Source organism: Myodes glareolus, chromosome 7 (assembly GCF_982192425.1).
Source record: "Myodes glareolus chromosome 7, mMyoGla1.1, whole genome shotgun sequence".
NCBI lineage: Eukaryota > Metazoa > Chordata > Mammalia > Rodentia > Cricetidae > Myodes > Myodes glareolus.
Window position 1 is genome coordinate 49159243 of NC_142032.1, and position 16835 is coordinate 49176077.

At 36.4% G+C, this 16835-nt stretch overlaps 1 protein-coding gene across 1 annotated transcript; it reads left to right on the forward strand.

The window, feature by feature from the left end:
• Positions 1 to 6402: 6402 nt before the first annotated feature.
• Positions 6403 to 7329, forward strand: LOC125397411 (olfactory receptor 5B3-like). The gene has a single exon (XM_048429813.3). The coding sequence runs from the start codon at positions 6406 to 6408 to the stop codon at positions 7327 to 7329; it is 924 nt and encodes a 307-aa protein (XP_048285770.3). The 5' UTR covers positions 6403 to 6405.
• The last annotated feature ends 9506 nt before the right edge of the window (positions 7330 to 16835 follow it).

A 16835-nucleotide genomic window follows, 5' to 3' on the forward strand; every position in this document is an offset into this window, starting at 1 on the left:
CGGCTGTCATGCCAGTGTAGCAGAAATGCTGACTGGGCAGTCAGGTGTTGCCAGAGGATTGAGATCTGTGCTTCTTGGAGCTGTGTTCCAGGCAGTCCCTTGGCAATCAGCTGTGGTCATGATGCCACCTGTAATTGCTACCTGTACTGACTCGACCTGACTGTCCTCGGAGCAATATATGTCTTTTCCCTTGTCTGTGTGTTCTTTGTGATTCTTACATATTTCTAACAGATCAGACTATTCCAGGCAGTTGCAGATACAAATAAAACTGCTGAGGACATTTTTGAGCTCTGCCCCACTATTCATTAAAGCCTTAAAAGAAGTAGCCAGTTCTGGGAATTGGCAGGGTCATCATTAGGATAATTCCTTGATGATGTGGAACAAAAGGAGTTAATTTTACCAGGGAAAACCTTAGAAGCCTTAGGCATTTGCCTGGGAAATATGTACAATTGTAAACAGAAGGCCTATGAAACTTTTCTCGTGGGAAGAAAAAGACCTAACATAAGCTGACAATATCTGAGCCAGAGAATTGAGAAGGGAGGAAAGTTGAAGTTAGTGATATGGAGCAAATTTCAGAGAGGTTCGAGACTGTGTCTTAGAAATTTCCTAGCTGAAAGTTTTCCCAGGAAGATAGTAGCCTTCTTCTTTCTCACCCAGGCACACAAAGTCACTTAGCTCAAACCAGCCAGCCACCTGGTACAAGTTGATAAAGATAGACTAGCTCAAAGGCAATAGCCTCTCTGAAGGCAAGAAAAAAAAAGTTTATTTTACAAAATATGAGAGAGCAGAAGTCCTTGTGCCCAAGTCAAAGCATCTTCAAAGATTCTTTTTGTAAACTGTTTTATGCTGTTTTATGATTTGATGATGTATGCCTTTGCCAAGTTATTTGATTGTAAAAAAATATATAATCCTGCACTGAAAAAAGTAAAATCACAGCAGCATTCTCAAATACATTGAGGGTGGTCTGTCTGTCATTCCTCCACCGTATCCTGAAATCTCCTGTCCTTCATCCTGTTCCCCCACGGTCTGAGTGGCTCCCCAGAGCCGGTCCGTGGCAATGAGCCAGGTGGGGGATTATGAGAAAGGGATTTCAAAGTCATGAGGCAGAAATCTTCAAATCCAGTTGAACCAAGTTCTTTCGAACACATGAAGTCTACATCAACAGCTGCAGAGACTCCAAGGGAAGGAACGATGCATGTGGCATACAATTAAGCTTAATCTATCTTAGTAGCACCTGCCAGTGGGAATAAAATCTCTCTCTGATACATGAGCGCTATTGTTGGAGCTCATTCCGTATGGTGGGAGGACATTCTCAGTCTTAATGAATGGTAGAGGGGTTTCTTCCTGACTCAACTTAATGTTTCAGACTTTGTTGACTCTCCATGAGGGGGGCCTTAGCCCACTCATGGGAGGAGTGGATGGGCAGTGGGCTGAGGAGGAGATGAAGGTATCAGGAAGAGTGGTGGGAGAGAGAACTGAGGTTGAAATGTAAAATATAACTTAAAAAGAGAAATAAAAGAAAAATATTTATAATGATCAAATGCTATCTGTCCCAAATATTAATAAAACAGATATTTGTAATTAAAATTAAAACAAAATTAAATTAAAATTATAATCTGTACTCATAAGCAAGCCATACTTAAAAATATCCTGAGAGAATACACTGGAACAAGGGACTGTCTTCAGTAAATATTATTAGGAGACCCAGATATCCACATGAGGAAAAACATTGCATAACCTTCAATGTCTCAGACACAGGATTATCTTCAAAATAAATGAATTATTTAAATAATAGACAAAATTATGAAAAGGCAACAGGAAAAAAAGGGAGACAACTGAGGACATTGCATTGCAATATGTCTAGTTTTCTATTATGTTGTCTCACAGAAAACAAAACATGCAGAACCAAACAAAAATATAATAATCTCAAGGTTTAAAAAATCTACTTGGCAAAGAAAATAGCGTATAAAATAAAAGGAAAAATACAAAATAGAAAGCATAGTCAAAATTATCAATCTCAAATGGGATTAATTTCCAGATTATAAAATAATTATAAAGCTCAATAATAAATAATTAATAAATGGGTACTATTGATATAAAATACTGGTTAAAGGAATTTTTTCCCAAGCCTTATGGTCTGTGTTCAAATCTAGGAACCTACACGTAGAAAGGAAAGAACTGATTTCTCTAAGTTATTCTTCCTGCTACATATATGCACAGCATAAATGAGTAGATGAACACAAAAGTAACAGAAAAATGTAACAAGAATTTTAAAAATTTAATTTGTTGTAAATAGGAATAAATAGACTTATTTGTAAAATGTGATATATAGCATTCTGTGGAATATTATAAAAGATAGCACATAAAAGAATGATTAAGGATCATTAGATATCATCTCAAGAAACAATTAGCTAGAAACAAAAAGCTGAGATGCACTATTGGGCTCAAGGGTATAGATAACAATAATGTACTATGTTCTGAAAATGCTGAAAGGAATGAAAAAAAATCTAGAAGAAATGAAAATGCTAGAAGAAGGATTTTCAAAGATTTTACCACAAAAGAAAATAGTGCTTGAGAAGACAGGCATTTTTAACCAGCCTTGAACATTTATAATAAACATTATGTACTGAAACTTTGCTTGGTACTTCATTAAGATGTATGACTTTTGTAAATCATTTACCCATTAAGAAGTAAATTAAACTTCTAAGATACAGAAACTAGTTTGCTCCCTAAGGTTGATTAATTGCTTTTTCCCTAAGAAGACTGGATGGTAATCTTCAGATAAACTCTTGGGGAACTCCCCAGAGCTCTCTGGGTGTCTATATTTCTCTCTACATCCACATTCAAGAGTCTCTGAAATCCCAATATGGCACACTAGGAGAAGCATAGCATTGCCATTAGATTCCATTTATTTTCTGATTGGCAGTCATTGTTGATATATGCATTGATTGTTAATATTTGCAGTTTTTCTAATTACCCTGAAGATAGGCTATGGGTCATCAAGAAAATTAAGGTAAAACAGTCAAAGAAAAATATCTCATTGACTGATTGTATTTGGAAAATTCCTCATAGGTTTCCTTACAAACTTCTGTTTTTTATATACAGACACAACCTGTGAACTATAAGAGAGAAGTAATCCTATCTGTGTTTTATGTATGTTTTTCCTAATAAGCAGTTAAGTGACACTTCCAAGGAAAGAGAAGTAATGCATGGTAAATTCAGAACTTGATTGGTGCATAAGTTCTGTCCTTCCCTCTTGCTTTAGAAGAGTTGGAAACTGATCATTTTCTAAGAGCAAGCTCCTGTAAAAGGGCTTGTGAAATATTGCATTGTGAGTTTTTAAACTTTCAAATGAGTGTTCCCTGTAAAATATTCTTCTACTTAAAACTGGCTACCTACATTTCATGAATATCCTATTGTGAAGTATATTTCCCATAGTGTAAGTAGGATGTGTATACCAACTATGAGTTTATTGAGAACAGATATTTAAAAACCATTTTGAGAGTTAAAACAGTTTAAAGGCTAAGTGGTTTTTTTTTCTAAAACTAGTTTTGAAATTCTGAGACTAGGTGTAGATGTCAATATATTGCAAGAGATTTAATGATTCATATAGTAAATTCTTTTAATCAGAAAGTATATAAAATGCAATTTGTTTATTGCAACTTTATCTTGTACACTATAGGTTTGATTTACTTGGAGGTAAAATAATTCATAAAAGACATAAACCCAGATGACAAATAATTTTTCTGTACACTGATGAAGGGTTAGAAAGAAGTTAATATTCACTCAACCACATTTCAACCTGTATGCTATGAGATCAGAATCACCTTTGAATGGAATCTCAACTCTTGTACCTTGAGTCTTTCACATACTACTTTAAAAAATGAAATTAGCTTGTGACTTCATAAATCTTGTTTTCCTTCTAATAAGGTAAGAAATAATACTTTCTGTTCTAGTTTACACACACACACACAAAATAACCCACTCCTTTTGTAGATAATATAGCAAATGATGAAGGTCATTATAAGATAAGATTGGAAACTAAAATATTTTAAATATATAGTTACACAAAAATGTAATCAAATGATCAAGATAATGATAGTTGATAACAGTTATAGTGGATAATCTTCCAAATATGTCAAGCTAAACAACCAAGTTTAAGAATCATTAGACTTTAAGAACATTATATTTATGAGATAAACAAAGACCATAAACTAGGGACGTGGGTTGCAGGGTCTCTGTTCTTTCTGAGGGATATTCTCCAGAGAAAAAGAAGAAATATTTTTTCTACAATTATGATTACAAAAATTAAAATGTGAAAACAATGATGAGTGTGAGATTTTATGATTAACATTGATATTCCTGAAGTAATAACCCAAGAATCATGACAAAGCACAGAAAATAACAGAGTCAAAATGCAGAAACCACAATTTGTAGAAAGAATTCTCAAGGTTAAACTTATCCAAAAATAAAGCCCTATATGCTGTTGTTACACTTTAATGACAACATAAAAAATAATGTTCATTTAACTATGCTTAAAACCCGTCATTTCTTGCCTTTAATATACTAGTATCTTTTCAAAACTCATACCCCAAGTAGTTTGCACTACTGACTTCATTTTGCAGATGGCTATATGCTGTTTTGAAGAGGTATATGTTTCTTTATAGTCAGTGGATGATTGCAGTATTTATCTTTTCCAATAACTTGAGTTCACTGTGCTTTAGTTAATGATACTTCTTCATTCCAAACTGCTTTTGAGATTGAATGATTTTTATCATAACTGTAAGCTTAACAAAACTATTCTGTACATCATTAACAATATTGATTCAAGATAAAGTCTTCCTTGAGTTAATCATAACGTCTTGTTCCTGGGTATGTCCTCAATGTATCCATATGTGTTGTATAAAAAGCACTAAAATGTGTGTGGAAAGAAGAGTTAGAGGGCAATACAAGTCCAATACATTATTCAGGACCTTTAGTATTCAGAAGAAACATTTCACATTTAGGATTAATCACTTGTTTGATCTTTAAAGAGAACAGCTATATAGTGAACAAGATGATATTACAACTGTTGTCTCTTATTAAACATAGGAAAATAATTTTTCATTATAATTAAGTTAAATTATTCTAGAATTTTAGCTTTCTATGGGCAAATAGTTTACCTGACTTCACAAGAAAATCTGGTAATTATATTATTTAAATATGAAGAAATATTAAATATCTTGTACCTCACAATTTTCATGGATGTAAAAATTTATCAAAGACTTGTTACTGACCAAGAGAAGACTGTTCCTATAATACCTCTTGGCAGAAAAGCTCATTTGCACTAGTTCTACAGAGCCCAACAAAGGTTAACTGGTACAATAATAAATATATTATTATATAATATATAATTATAATATATTTTGTATATTTATATATTATTTTATCAAAATAAATCATTTTATAGAATTACTAACATGCCTACATAGACCTAAAATATTTATATATTTTGATTTTTGGTAGAAAATAAATGAAATTTCACTGATTCGAATTCCAGAATTACTCCATGCTCATATAATTTTTAAAAGAAAATCAACATTAATTTATGACTGGATATATGGCTCAGTTCTTAAGAAAAATACCTGCTCTTTCAGAGATTCTGAGTTCAATTCCCAGCAACCATTTATTGGTACCTAACCATGAGTAATGTGATCAGATGTCATCTTCTCATATATATGAAGACATAAGACTCATGTACATAAAATTTATCCTTAAATAAATATTGGAAAAGAACTTAAGAAACAAATGTGTGGTGTTCCAGTGGTGCCTCAGCTGAGGGTCCAGATGACGACTAACATCTATGACGAGATGAACCCATGGCAAGGCTTCAGATGTCACAGCTCCCCGCCGTCCAGCTGATGTCAGCTCAAGAGAGACAGTCAATGTTCATCTATCCTCAATAAAGCTTTAGGGACAAGCAGAACTGTGCTCTTTATTTCAAAACACTGGCTTCTATGGTGAATTGTTACATGGTAATATATAACTTGAATAATTATTAGTACAAAAAATCATAAATGAGTAGCTACAAATGCCAATGAAAAGCCCCATGCCTATAGACTCATAATTTATAAATGTCTATTGATTAAATGGTTTAATAAATAAAAAAGAAATGAATTCTTTGTGATTGGTGCTTTTCCTATATATATGTCTGTGACAACATTTGTCTCTTAAGTGCAGACGCCAGAAGATGGTGTTGTATCCACTGGTCCTAGAGTTATAGATAGTTATGACCTGACAAGTAGGTGCTGAGCCCTTCAGAATAGAAAGCCCATTGTTTCTGACAACTGAACTATCTCTCCAACCCCTTATCGTACTCTATTTTCTACTTGTTTAAGTCCTTCTTTTTATTAGCAGATATCATTGATGGAGAACAGAACAGAAGTGACACAGTTTGTACTTATGGGAATCACAAATGACCAACAGCTGCAGCTTCCTCTCTTCATCATTTTCCTCCTCATCTACACCATCACCCTGGTTGGAAACCTGGGGATGTTTCTGTTGATTCTTTTGGACTCTCGGCTTCACACCCCCATGTACATCTTTCTCTGCAACTTGTCCTTTGTGGACTTTTGTTACTCATCAACGGTCACTCCAAAAGTCATAGTTGGATTCCTTACAGGAGACAATATTATGTCCTACAATGCTTGTGCTTCTCAGATGTTCTTTTTTGCAACTTTTGCCAATGTGGAGAACTACCTTTTGGTCACAATGGCCTATGATCGCTATGTAGCAGTGTGTAAGCCTCTACACTATGCCACGACCATGACAACAAGTATGTGTGCATGTCTGGTCATTGGCTGTTATATCTGTGGTTTCCTGAATGCTTTCATCTGCACGGTGGATGCATTAAGTCTTTCTTTCTGTGAGTCTAACGTGGTCCACCATTTTTTCTGTGATGTTCTAGCAGTCATGATTTTATCTTGCTCTGACCGACATATCAATGAACTAGTTCTTATTTATGTAGCCAGCTTCAATATCTTTTTTGCTCTAATACTTATCTTAATATCCTACATGTTCATTTTTACCAACATTCTAAAGATGAACTCTGTTGCAGGATATCACAAAGCTCTCTCCACATGTACCTCCCATTTCACAGCTGTTTCCATTTTCTATGGGACACTCATATTCATGTACCTGCAGCCCAGCTCTAAACATTCCATGGATACTGACAAAATAGCTTCTGTGTTCTACACCATGGTCATTCCTATGTTAAACCCTCTGGTATACAGCTTAAGGAATAAGGAGGTGAAGAGTTCATTCTCAAAGATTGTATTAAAGTCAAGATAATGTTTGCAGCTTTGATCATTAACTTTTTGGGTTACAGAGCATCTAGATTCATTCATTCCTTTCTTCTTAATTCTACACTGACTCACATTTTTCTACCCTACAGAGACTTGAAGAACTTGAGGTGTCATCTTCACCTCAGCAATAATGTGTTGTTTATGAAAATAGTACTATCTTGTTCAGAAGAGGAAAACCTAAATAAATTGTCTTTGATAACTTTAGGCCAGCATCTGAAAAAACTAATTGACTATATTATCATATTCAATCAATTTTATGCAATATTATTCTGTTATATCAGCACAAATCACTGTAATTAGGTACATAAAGAAACCCATTGATGAGAAGGCACAGTCATAGGTTTCTTTTCAGAACTTATACAAATGTACGCCAGAAAAAAAACTACAATACAATGTAACATGAATTTGCTGTCTGCTTTTGTGTTCATTTAATTGTACTCAAATAATAGGAATATCCTAATGACTGTAGGAAACAATTAAATTTGTTTAATTACAAAAATATGTAGTTGTATCTAAAAAGTGCTAACCAGTATAGCAAGTCTTATACTTAGCAGACTGATATAGCAATTTTCAATATCCAAGCCATCAAAAACCTGATTATTGAAATATTACTATGGTGTGACAGGTTGTATGAAAAGTTTTCACAAAAAAGAACATATGAAGAGAGATCAGTGAGATAAAGACAACAGTATAAATGGCCAATTTTATTTTCTTTTTTTCTCAAAGTTTATTAAAATACAAAAGTCTCCATTTCCTCTCCTCCTCCCAACCCCCTCCCACTCCCCCCCTCCCTCCCATCCTCCCTCTCCATTCCCAAGAGCAGTCAGGGTCCTGATTTCCTTTTTCATGTTCTTCCTCCTTCTGCTCCTCATTTGGACCACGGGGAAGTCCGTCAGGTGCTCCAATGTGGGTCTCCATCTGTATCCCCATCCATCGTCAGATGAAGGTTCCCTCTGATCTTGCCTTCCTTGCTCACGTTCTCTTTCCTTCTGCTTCTTGTTTGGACCTAGGGAGTTAAGTCCAGTGTTCCAAAGTGGGTCTCCGTCTCTATCTCCATCCATCGCCAGATGAAGGATCTATGGTGATAAGCAAAATATTCATCAGTATGGTTATGGGCCAAGGCCAGTTCAGGCACCCTCTCCTCTGTCCAGAGAACAATCTGGACCTGGGATCCCATTTATAATCAAGTCTCTAGTAAACCCTAAACTGACTCCCGTAGTTGAGATATATTCTTCCCTGATCCCATATCTATCCTTCCTCTCTCCCCCCTCCCAGTCCCCCGAGCATTCCCCATTCCTCCCCTGCTCCCTTCTCTCTAACCCTCTCCCCATCCAACAACCCTCATACCACCCCCATTCACCCGAGGTTACCTGGGACTCTTGTCTATTTCCAATCTCCAGGAGGAAAACTACCTGAGTTTTCTTCAGGTTCACCCTCCTATCCAGCTTCTCTAGGATCACGAATAATAGGCTCAAAGACCTTTAATTATGGCTAGAATCCATTTATGAGTGAATACTTACCATATTCCTCTTTTTGGGTCTGGCTTACCTGACTCAGTAAAGCGTTTTCTTTTCTTTTTTTATTATTTTTATTAATTTTTTAAAAATTTTTTATTTATTTTTTATTTTTTTTATTTAATTTTTCCTGGGAACCCCTCCAGAATCAAGTCTCTTGCAAACCCTAAAATGGCTCCCTTAGCTGAGATGTAAACCTCCCTGCTCCCCCAACCATCCTTCCTCCCTCCCACCTCCCATTCCCCCAATCCTCCCCTTCTCCCCTCTCCCTGACCATCTTCTCTTACTTCCACCCCCCACCCCCCATGCACCGGAGTTTGCCTGGCAATCTTGCCTAGTTCCACTATCCAGGAGGATAACTATATGATTTTCTTCAGGTTCACCTTCTTATTTAGCTTCTTGAGGATCACAAATTATAGACTCAAAGACCTTTAACTATGGCTAGAATTCACTTATGAGTGAGTACATACCATATTCCTCTTTTTGGGTCTGGCTTACCTCACTCAGTAAAGCGTTTTCTATTTCCATCCATTTGCATGCAAAATTCAAGATGTCATTGTTTTTTACCACTGAGTAAAACTCTAATGTATATATGTTCCACACCTTCTTTAACCATTCTTCTATTTAGGGGAACCTAGGTTGTTTCCATGTTCTGGCTATTACAAATAGTGCAGCTATGAACATAGTTGAACAAGTACTTTTGTAGTATGATAGGGCATCTCTTGGGTATATTTCCAAGAGTGGAATTGCTGGGTCCTGAGGGAGGTTAACTCCCAGTTTCCTGAGAAACATTGATAGATTTGCGTATGTTGAACCAGCCCTGCATCTCTGGGATGAAGCCTACTTGATCATAATGGATCTGATCTCCAAAATATACAAAGAACTCAAGAAACTAGACACTAAAACTCTAATTAACCCAATTAAAAAATGGGGTACTGAACTGAACAGAGAATTCACAACAGATGAACTTCGAATGGCCAGAAGACACTGAAGGTCATGCTCAACCTCCTTAGCGATCAGGGAAATGCAAATCAAAACCACTTTGAGATACCATCTTACACCTGTCAGAATAGCTAAAGTCAAAAACACCAATGATAGCCTATGCTGGAGAGGATGTGGAGTGAGGGGAACACTCATCCATTGTTGGTGGGAATGCAAACTTGTGCAGCCACTGTGGAAATCAGTGTGGCGGTTTCTCAGGAAACTGGGAGTCAACCAATGACATCTTGAATTTTGCATGCAAATGGATGGACATAGAAAACGCTTTACTGAGTGAGGTAAGCCAGACCCAAAAAGAGGAACACGGTATGTATTCACTCATAAGTGGATTCTAACCATAATTAAAGGTCTTTGAGCCTATTATTCGTGATCCTAGAGAAGCTAAATAAGAAGATGAACCTGATGAAGATTATTTAGCTATCCGCCAGGAGGTAGGAAATAGTCAAGAGTCCCAGGTAACCTCGGGTGCATGGCGGGGGGGGGGGGGTGGGAGGGTTGTTGGAAGGGGAGAGGGTTAGAGAGAAGGGAGTAGGGGAGGAATGGGGAAAGCTAGGTTGACCGGGATGGGGGGGAGGGAGGAAGGATGAGTATGGGATCAGGGAAGAATATATTTCAACTAAGGGAGTCATTTTGGGGTTTTCAGGAGACTTGATTATATATGGGATCCCAGGTCCAAGGAGAAATCCCCAGATTGTTCTCTGGACAGAGGAGAGGGTGCCTGAACTGGCCGTGGCCCATAACCATACTGATGAATATTTTGCTTATCACCATAGATCCTTCATCTGGCGATGGATGGCGATACAGACGGATACCCACATTGGAGCACCGGACTGAGCCCCCCAAGGTCCAAATGAGGAGCAGAAGGACGAAGAAAATGAAAAAGGAAATAAGGACTGCGAGGGATGCTATTACCCACTGATACAAGGGGACGGATCTAATGAGAGTTTACCAAGGCCAATTGGACTGTGACTGAACGAGGACGTGATCCAACCAGATTCTCTGAATGTGGCTGGCCCGGAGTCTTTCTGAAAGACAATGACACTGGGACTTGTTTCCTCTGCATATACTGGATTTTGGGGATCCAGTCTGTTTGGATACTCACCTTCCTGGACCTGGAGGGAGAGGGGAGGATCTTGAACTTCCCACAGGGCAGGAAACCCTGACTGACCTTAGGGACGAAGAGGGAGGAGGAGAGGGAGTGGGGGGAGTGGGAGGGTGTGTGGAAGAGGGGCGTAATTGGAAACTTTTATAATTTAATAAAATTACTTTCAAAAAAAATTCGTTCAATAACCTAAAAAGCAACTTGGTCACACCAGAACCCAGTGATCATACAGAAGAAGAACCTGATCATCTCAACCCAGAAGAAGCAGAGGAAAACAATTTTAAGTGTAACTTTATGAGGATGATGGCACACTTTAAAGAGGAAATGATGAATTTCCTTAAAGAAATGTAGGAAAAGACAAACAAAAAAAAAGAATAAAATCAATCAAGCAGGTGAAGCAAATAGTTCAAATAGTTCAAGACCTGACAACTGAATGGAGGCAATAAAGAAAACACAAACTGAGCGAATTCTGGAAGTGGAAAATATGTGTAAACAAATGGGAACTACAGAGACAAGCATAACCAACAGAACACAAGAGATAGAAGAGAGAACTTCAGGTATTGAAGATACTATAGAGGAAATTGATTGATCAACAATAACATAAAATTCAAGAAATTCTTATCATAAAACATCCAGGAAATCTGGGACACAATGAGAAGACCAAACCTAAGAATAATAGGTATAGAAGAAGAAGAAGAAGAAGAAGAAGGAGGAGGAGGAGGAGGAGGAGGAGGAGGAGAAGAAGAAGAAGAAGAAGAAGAAGAAGAAGAAGAAGAAGAAGAAGAAGAAGAAGAAGAAGAAGAAGAAGAAGAAGAAGAAGAAGAAGAAAACTGATGGGGAAGCACTGTTAACCAGTCATGCCTAGTTAAGACATGGCTACCTGGACCTCAAAAAAAAAAAAAAAACTGGGATGAACCAGGTGCTCTCTCTCTCTCTCTCTCTCTCTCTCTCTCTCTCTCTCTCTCTCTCTCTCTCTCTGTGACTCCAACCAGGTGTAGAGGAACTCGGACTTCCCATTCTTGTAGTGTGAGTTTCCTCTTATAACAATTAAAAAATATAATTGTTTATCTTAGCTGGCCTGGTTATTTTCCCGAATCAAGTTATTTCTACACTTGACGCCCAGTATAGAATTCCCACACAGTAGCCTTTTTTGGTTGCTACCAGCTGCTTTCGGGTTTTTCACTCAGGCAGGGTGGGGGCACAGGAGGCCTGGGTGGAAAAGGAAGAGGAGCTCAACCTAGCCTAGCTCTGTAGCAGTCCCCATGCACTTTCCCTGTGCACTTCCATGGCCACAAAAAATCTCACATCAGCCAACTTTAAAGAAGGGAAACACACAAACACTACCACCAAAATATAATAAGAATTAACAATCATTGGTCATTAATATCTCTCAATATCAATGGACTCAATTAATGTATAAAAAGACACAGGCTAAGAGAATGGATATGAAAACAGGATCCATCATTTTACTGTATAAAAGAAACACACTCATCCTCAAAGACAGACATTACCTCAGAATAAAGGGTTGGGAAAAGATTTTTCCAATCAAATGGACCTAACAAACAAGTGGGTGTAGCTATCCTAATATCTAACAAAATAGACTTCAAACTAAAATCAGCCAGAAGAGATAGAGAAGGACACTTTATACTCATCACAGGAAGAATCTATCAAGGTGAAGTCTCAATTCTGAACATCTATGCCCTTTATACAAGAGCACCCATATATGTAAAATAAGCATTGATAAAACTTAAATCATACATCAAATCCCACACACTGACAGTAGAAAACATCAACACTCCACTCTTCCGATGGGTAAGTCAACCAGACAAAAACTTAGCAGAGAACTAACAGAAGTCATGACTCAAAAGGAATTAACAGACATCTATAGAACATTTCACCCAAACACACACACACACACACAAAATATACATTATCTGAACCTCATGAAACCTTCTCTAAAACTGAACACATACTTGGTAACAAAGGAAACGTCAACAGATACAAAAAAATTAGAATAATCTCTTGTATCTTGTCAGATGACCATGGTAATTAGAATTCAATAACACTAATGGCAGAAAGCATACAAACTCATGTAAATTGAACAGTTCTTAATTGAACCACCCCTGGATGAAGGAAGAATGAAAGAAAGAAATTGGAGTTTTCCTAGAATTCAACAAAAATGAAGACAAAATGTACCCACAACTATGGGACTTAAGAAAGCAGTGCTAAAAGGGCAGATCCTAATGCTAAGTGCCTACAGAAAGAGGTGAAATCTCACACTAGTAACTTCATAGCACACCTGAAAGCTCTAGAACAAAAAGAAAACAGACTCATTCAGGTGGAGTGGAAAACAGGAAATAATGAAATTGATGGCTAAAATCAATAAAATAGAATCAAAGAAAACAATACAAAAAAATCCATGAAGAAAGATCTTGTTCTTTCAGAAAATCAACCAGATGGATAAAACCCTTATCCAAACTCATCAGAATATATAGAGAGAGCATCCAAATTAACAAAATCAGAAATCAAAAGGGGGACATAGCATCAGACACTGAGGAAATTCAGAAAATCATCAAGTCATATTACAAAAACCTGTACTTCACAAGATTGGAAAATATAAGGAAATAGACAATTGTTTGGATAGGTGCCACATATCAAAATCAAATCAAGATCAGGATATAGATGGACACTATGAAGTAATCTTACATGAGCTCAGATTTGAGTTTGATAAATTGTTCATTATTTAGTGGTGGACTTATAAAACACAGTCCTCCGCTTTAGCAGGTAACAAGAACCGAACCCAGCAGCTGAAAGAGACAGATTGCACAAACATTACAGCTGGATTTATAGTATAAGAGAACATGCCCAAGTGGGCTATTTCCTTAAAGGCTATTGGTTGAAGGAGCTCCCACAGAACCTCCTAGTTTTGTCTAAATAAGAAAGTTCTAAACCCAATACAAAACTATATATACTAAAACAAATATTAAGTATAAAATTGAATTATATCCATTATAAACAATATTATGTAAGAAAAATAAGCTAAATGTTTCAATAATTATCCCATCCTCAGGAGTCTAGGTCTCCTATTAGAAACGGATTGGCTAAGTTATGAGAGGAAAGTAACTATGACTATCTAGTGTTCAACACCATCAAAGACCTGAGAAGGGAAATATTACTTGAGTAAACAGGAAGTACAATTAAGCAACTTCCAGAATGTACAGTAAGTGACAGATAACTGGCTACCTGGACATTCACTCACAGTTGTATTTGCAATGTTGGAGCAACCAACATTGACTAAAGCCTAGAGTAACTAACAGATCATTTTCAGAGGCAGAAAAAATTTAAAAACCATCTTTCTTCTTACCCTGTCTTGGCAAGGTTTTGCAGTCATTTTTTTGTTTTGTACCCAACATTTCTTGTCCACACACCACGCATTTTGCCAGTGGTCAAGGCATGGGCAATTCTTTGCCCAAAGGTCAGTTTTGCCAAGAGGAAAACAAGCTCCCAGAAGAGCAGAGTGTTTGTTGCCTGCATTCTCTGAGGAATAGATTGGTTCTGCTAGGAGCAATCATGCCTCATATCAACAGAAACCTATGTAATTTAAATGCCATATTCTACAATTCTTTGAAGTCATTGAAGATTACCTATCTATGAAGAATGCATTCTCTGTTTCTAAAGAATCTGATTAGTCTAAATATAAGTATGACAAACATGGATGAATATTGATCTATAATACTTGAAACCTATCTAACTTACTGACTAAGACTTCATATTAGAATATCAAGCAATCTTTAAACAGCAGTGCAGCAAGTAAGGACAATGACCTCAAAATGTAAACAATTAATAAGTATCTTTATTAGAGGTAGAAATATATAAAGCAATATAATAAATATATCCTAAAATTTTATCAATATACAAAATATCTTAAACAGAGTTAGAAATATGCATGCATGCAATATGATAAAATAACTGTGCATTGGTGTACAAATATTATAAACAGAAATAGAAGCATATTCAATACAACAAATATAATTTTAATTTGTATCAATATACAGGAATATATACTAATATAAAATTTCTATAAATAATAGCTCACAAATATTCACTCTATTACTCTATCATTATTAGTGTGAGTAACCTTACACTAATCTACCTATTATCCCATTCAATTCCTTTTTTCATGTGAGATTCATGAGCCTACAAAATTTCCACCTCTACCCCAAACCCTATACCAGTTATAATCAACCTGTAATTGATGTCCCTAACCCTGAGAACAAACTTTTCGGGGAGAAGGGCCATCATCTTCTAAAATTACTTCCAGGTGTGATGCCCAGATGTTATGGATACTGTGGTTCAGATAAATGGTGGTTATAGTTTAAGATTATTGACTGGTATAATTGTAAGTAGTCTCTTTGTAGTCAATGGGGTTTTTCTGAATTTCTTATTTGGAGTTCTGGCCACAATGTTGTAAAAAGTTACACAATTTCAGCTAACCATGTTGGAACTATCTTGAGCAGCTGGTACCCAAAACCAGTCTTATAGTAGCACTATCAGCAAACAGCATGACATCATATCAACCAAATGAAGTTGGTCTTGTAGGGTCCCATCTTCTACCTGGAAACTTCAAAAATTACTCCAGAAAAATTTACTGTTTATTGTGGAAAACTTAAACATAATTTATGTAACTTATATTCAATGAAATATGTGATAGAGACAAAAATAGGTATGGAGAAAAGTAATTTTTTCCTAAAATCTTTCTTTTATCTGTCCCATACCTGTAGACACCTGACATGAGACAGAACGTCTAAGTTTTTCTTTTAAGAACATGCTTGGTTTTAGAAAAGGATGACCATTGTCCAATTCCAAAGCCAGCCAGCATTGAATTCTAAGTGACTCTATTATTCCACTGAATAATAAAGACAAATATTCAGAGATTTTACCCTGCAGATGACCTGTCTTCATAAGTCATAATTCTCTTTGATCAGTAATCCCTTCTGGATAGTTATATTGTCTTCTTTAGGCATCTAAATTTCCAGGGTCTCTTGACTATTTGAAGATGAGCATTTGTTGTAGAAGGCCGCTTGTTCTTTTCCTGGCAGCCCTGACTTGCAAAATAACAACACAGAACTATATCATTTAAATCACTGCTTGGCCAATTTCTTAAGCATAGCTAGGAATAGCTAGATTTTTTTATCTTTGATTATCTGAGTTCTATTTCTTTACATTTTACTATGCAGCCTATGACAAGGTTCCAGTTGGTAGATCATATCTTTCCCCTCTGGCAGCTACATAGCATCTCCCAAACTCCATCTTCTTTCTCACAGTATTCAGTTTAGTTTTACCCGCCTAGCTCTATTCTACTAAGCCACTGGCCAAAACAGCTTCTTTATCCATTAACCAAAAAAAAGCAACATACATAAAAGGACTCCCCACATCAAGTATTTTGCTGTAAAAACAAGAACAGAACCTTTCCCAAACCTTTATGAGGTTTCCTTACCACCTGTATGATTGTGATCTCTGTGGATAAGCTGTCATTTCCCTTTCTCAAGAGGTTTGTCTTTTTCAAATTGAATCTTTATTAATGTTGATGGTGTCCATAGCTTTTCTTTTCTTGTGGAAACCAGAGGAAAACTCCTTCCACAAAATAGCACTTCTCCTGGTTTCCATTCTGAAGTTAACACATCCTTGTAGTGCACCAGCTGATTTAATTCAGAAGTTTATTTCTATTATACAGTGTCTCTCTGTTGCCATTGTTCCTTTAACATTAGTACTAAGAAAATTAAAGATTAATAAAGAATTATGCAATCTCTTTATGGGGATATTTTCCATTCATTTCTGTTTGTTTAATATATCCTTTATAGTTTGAGTTGATCTTTC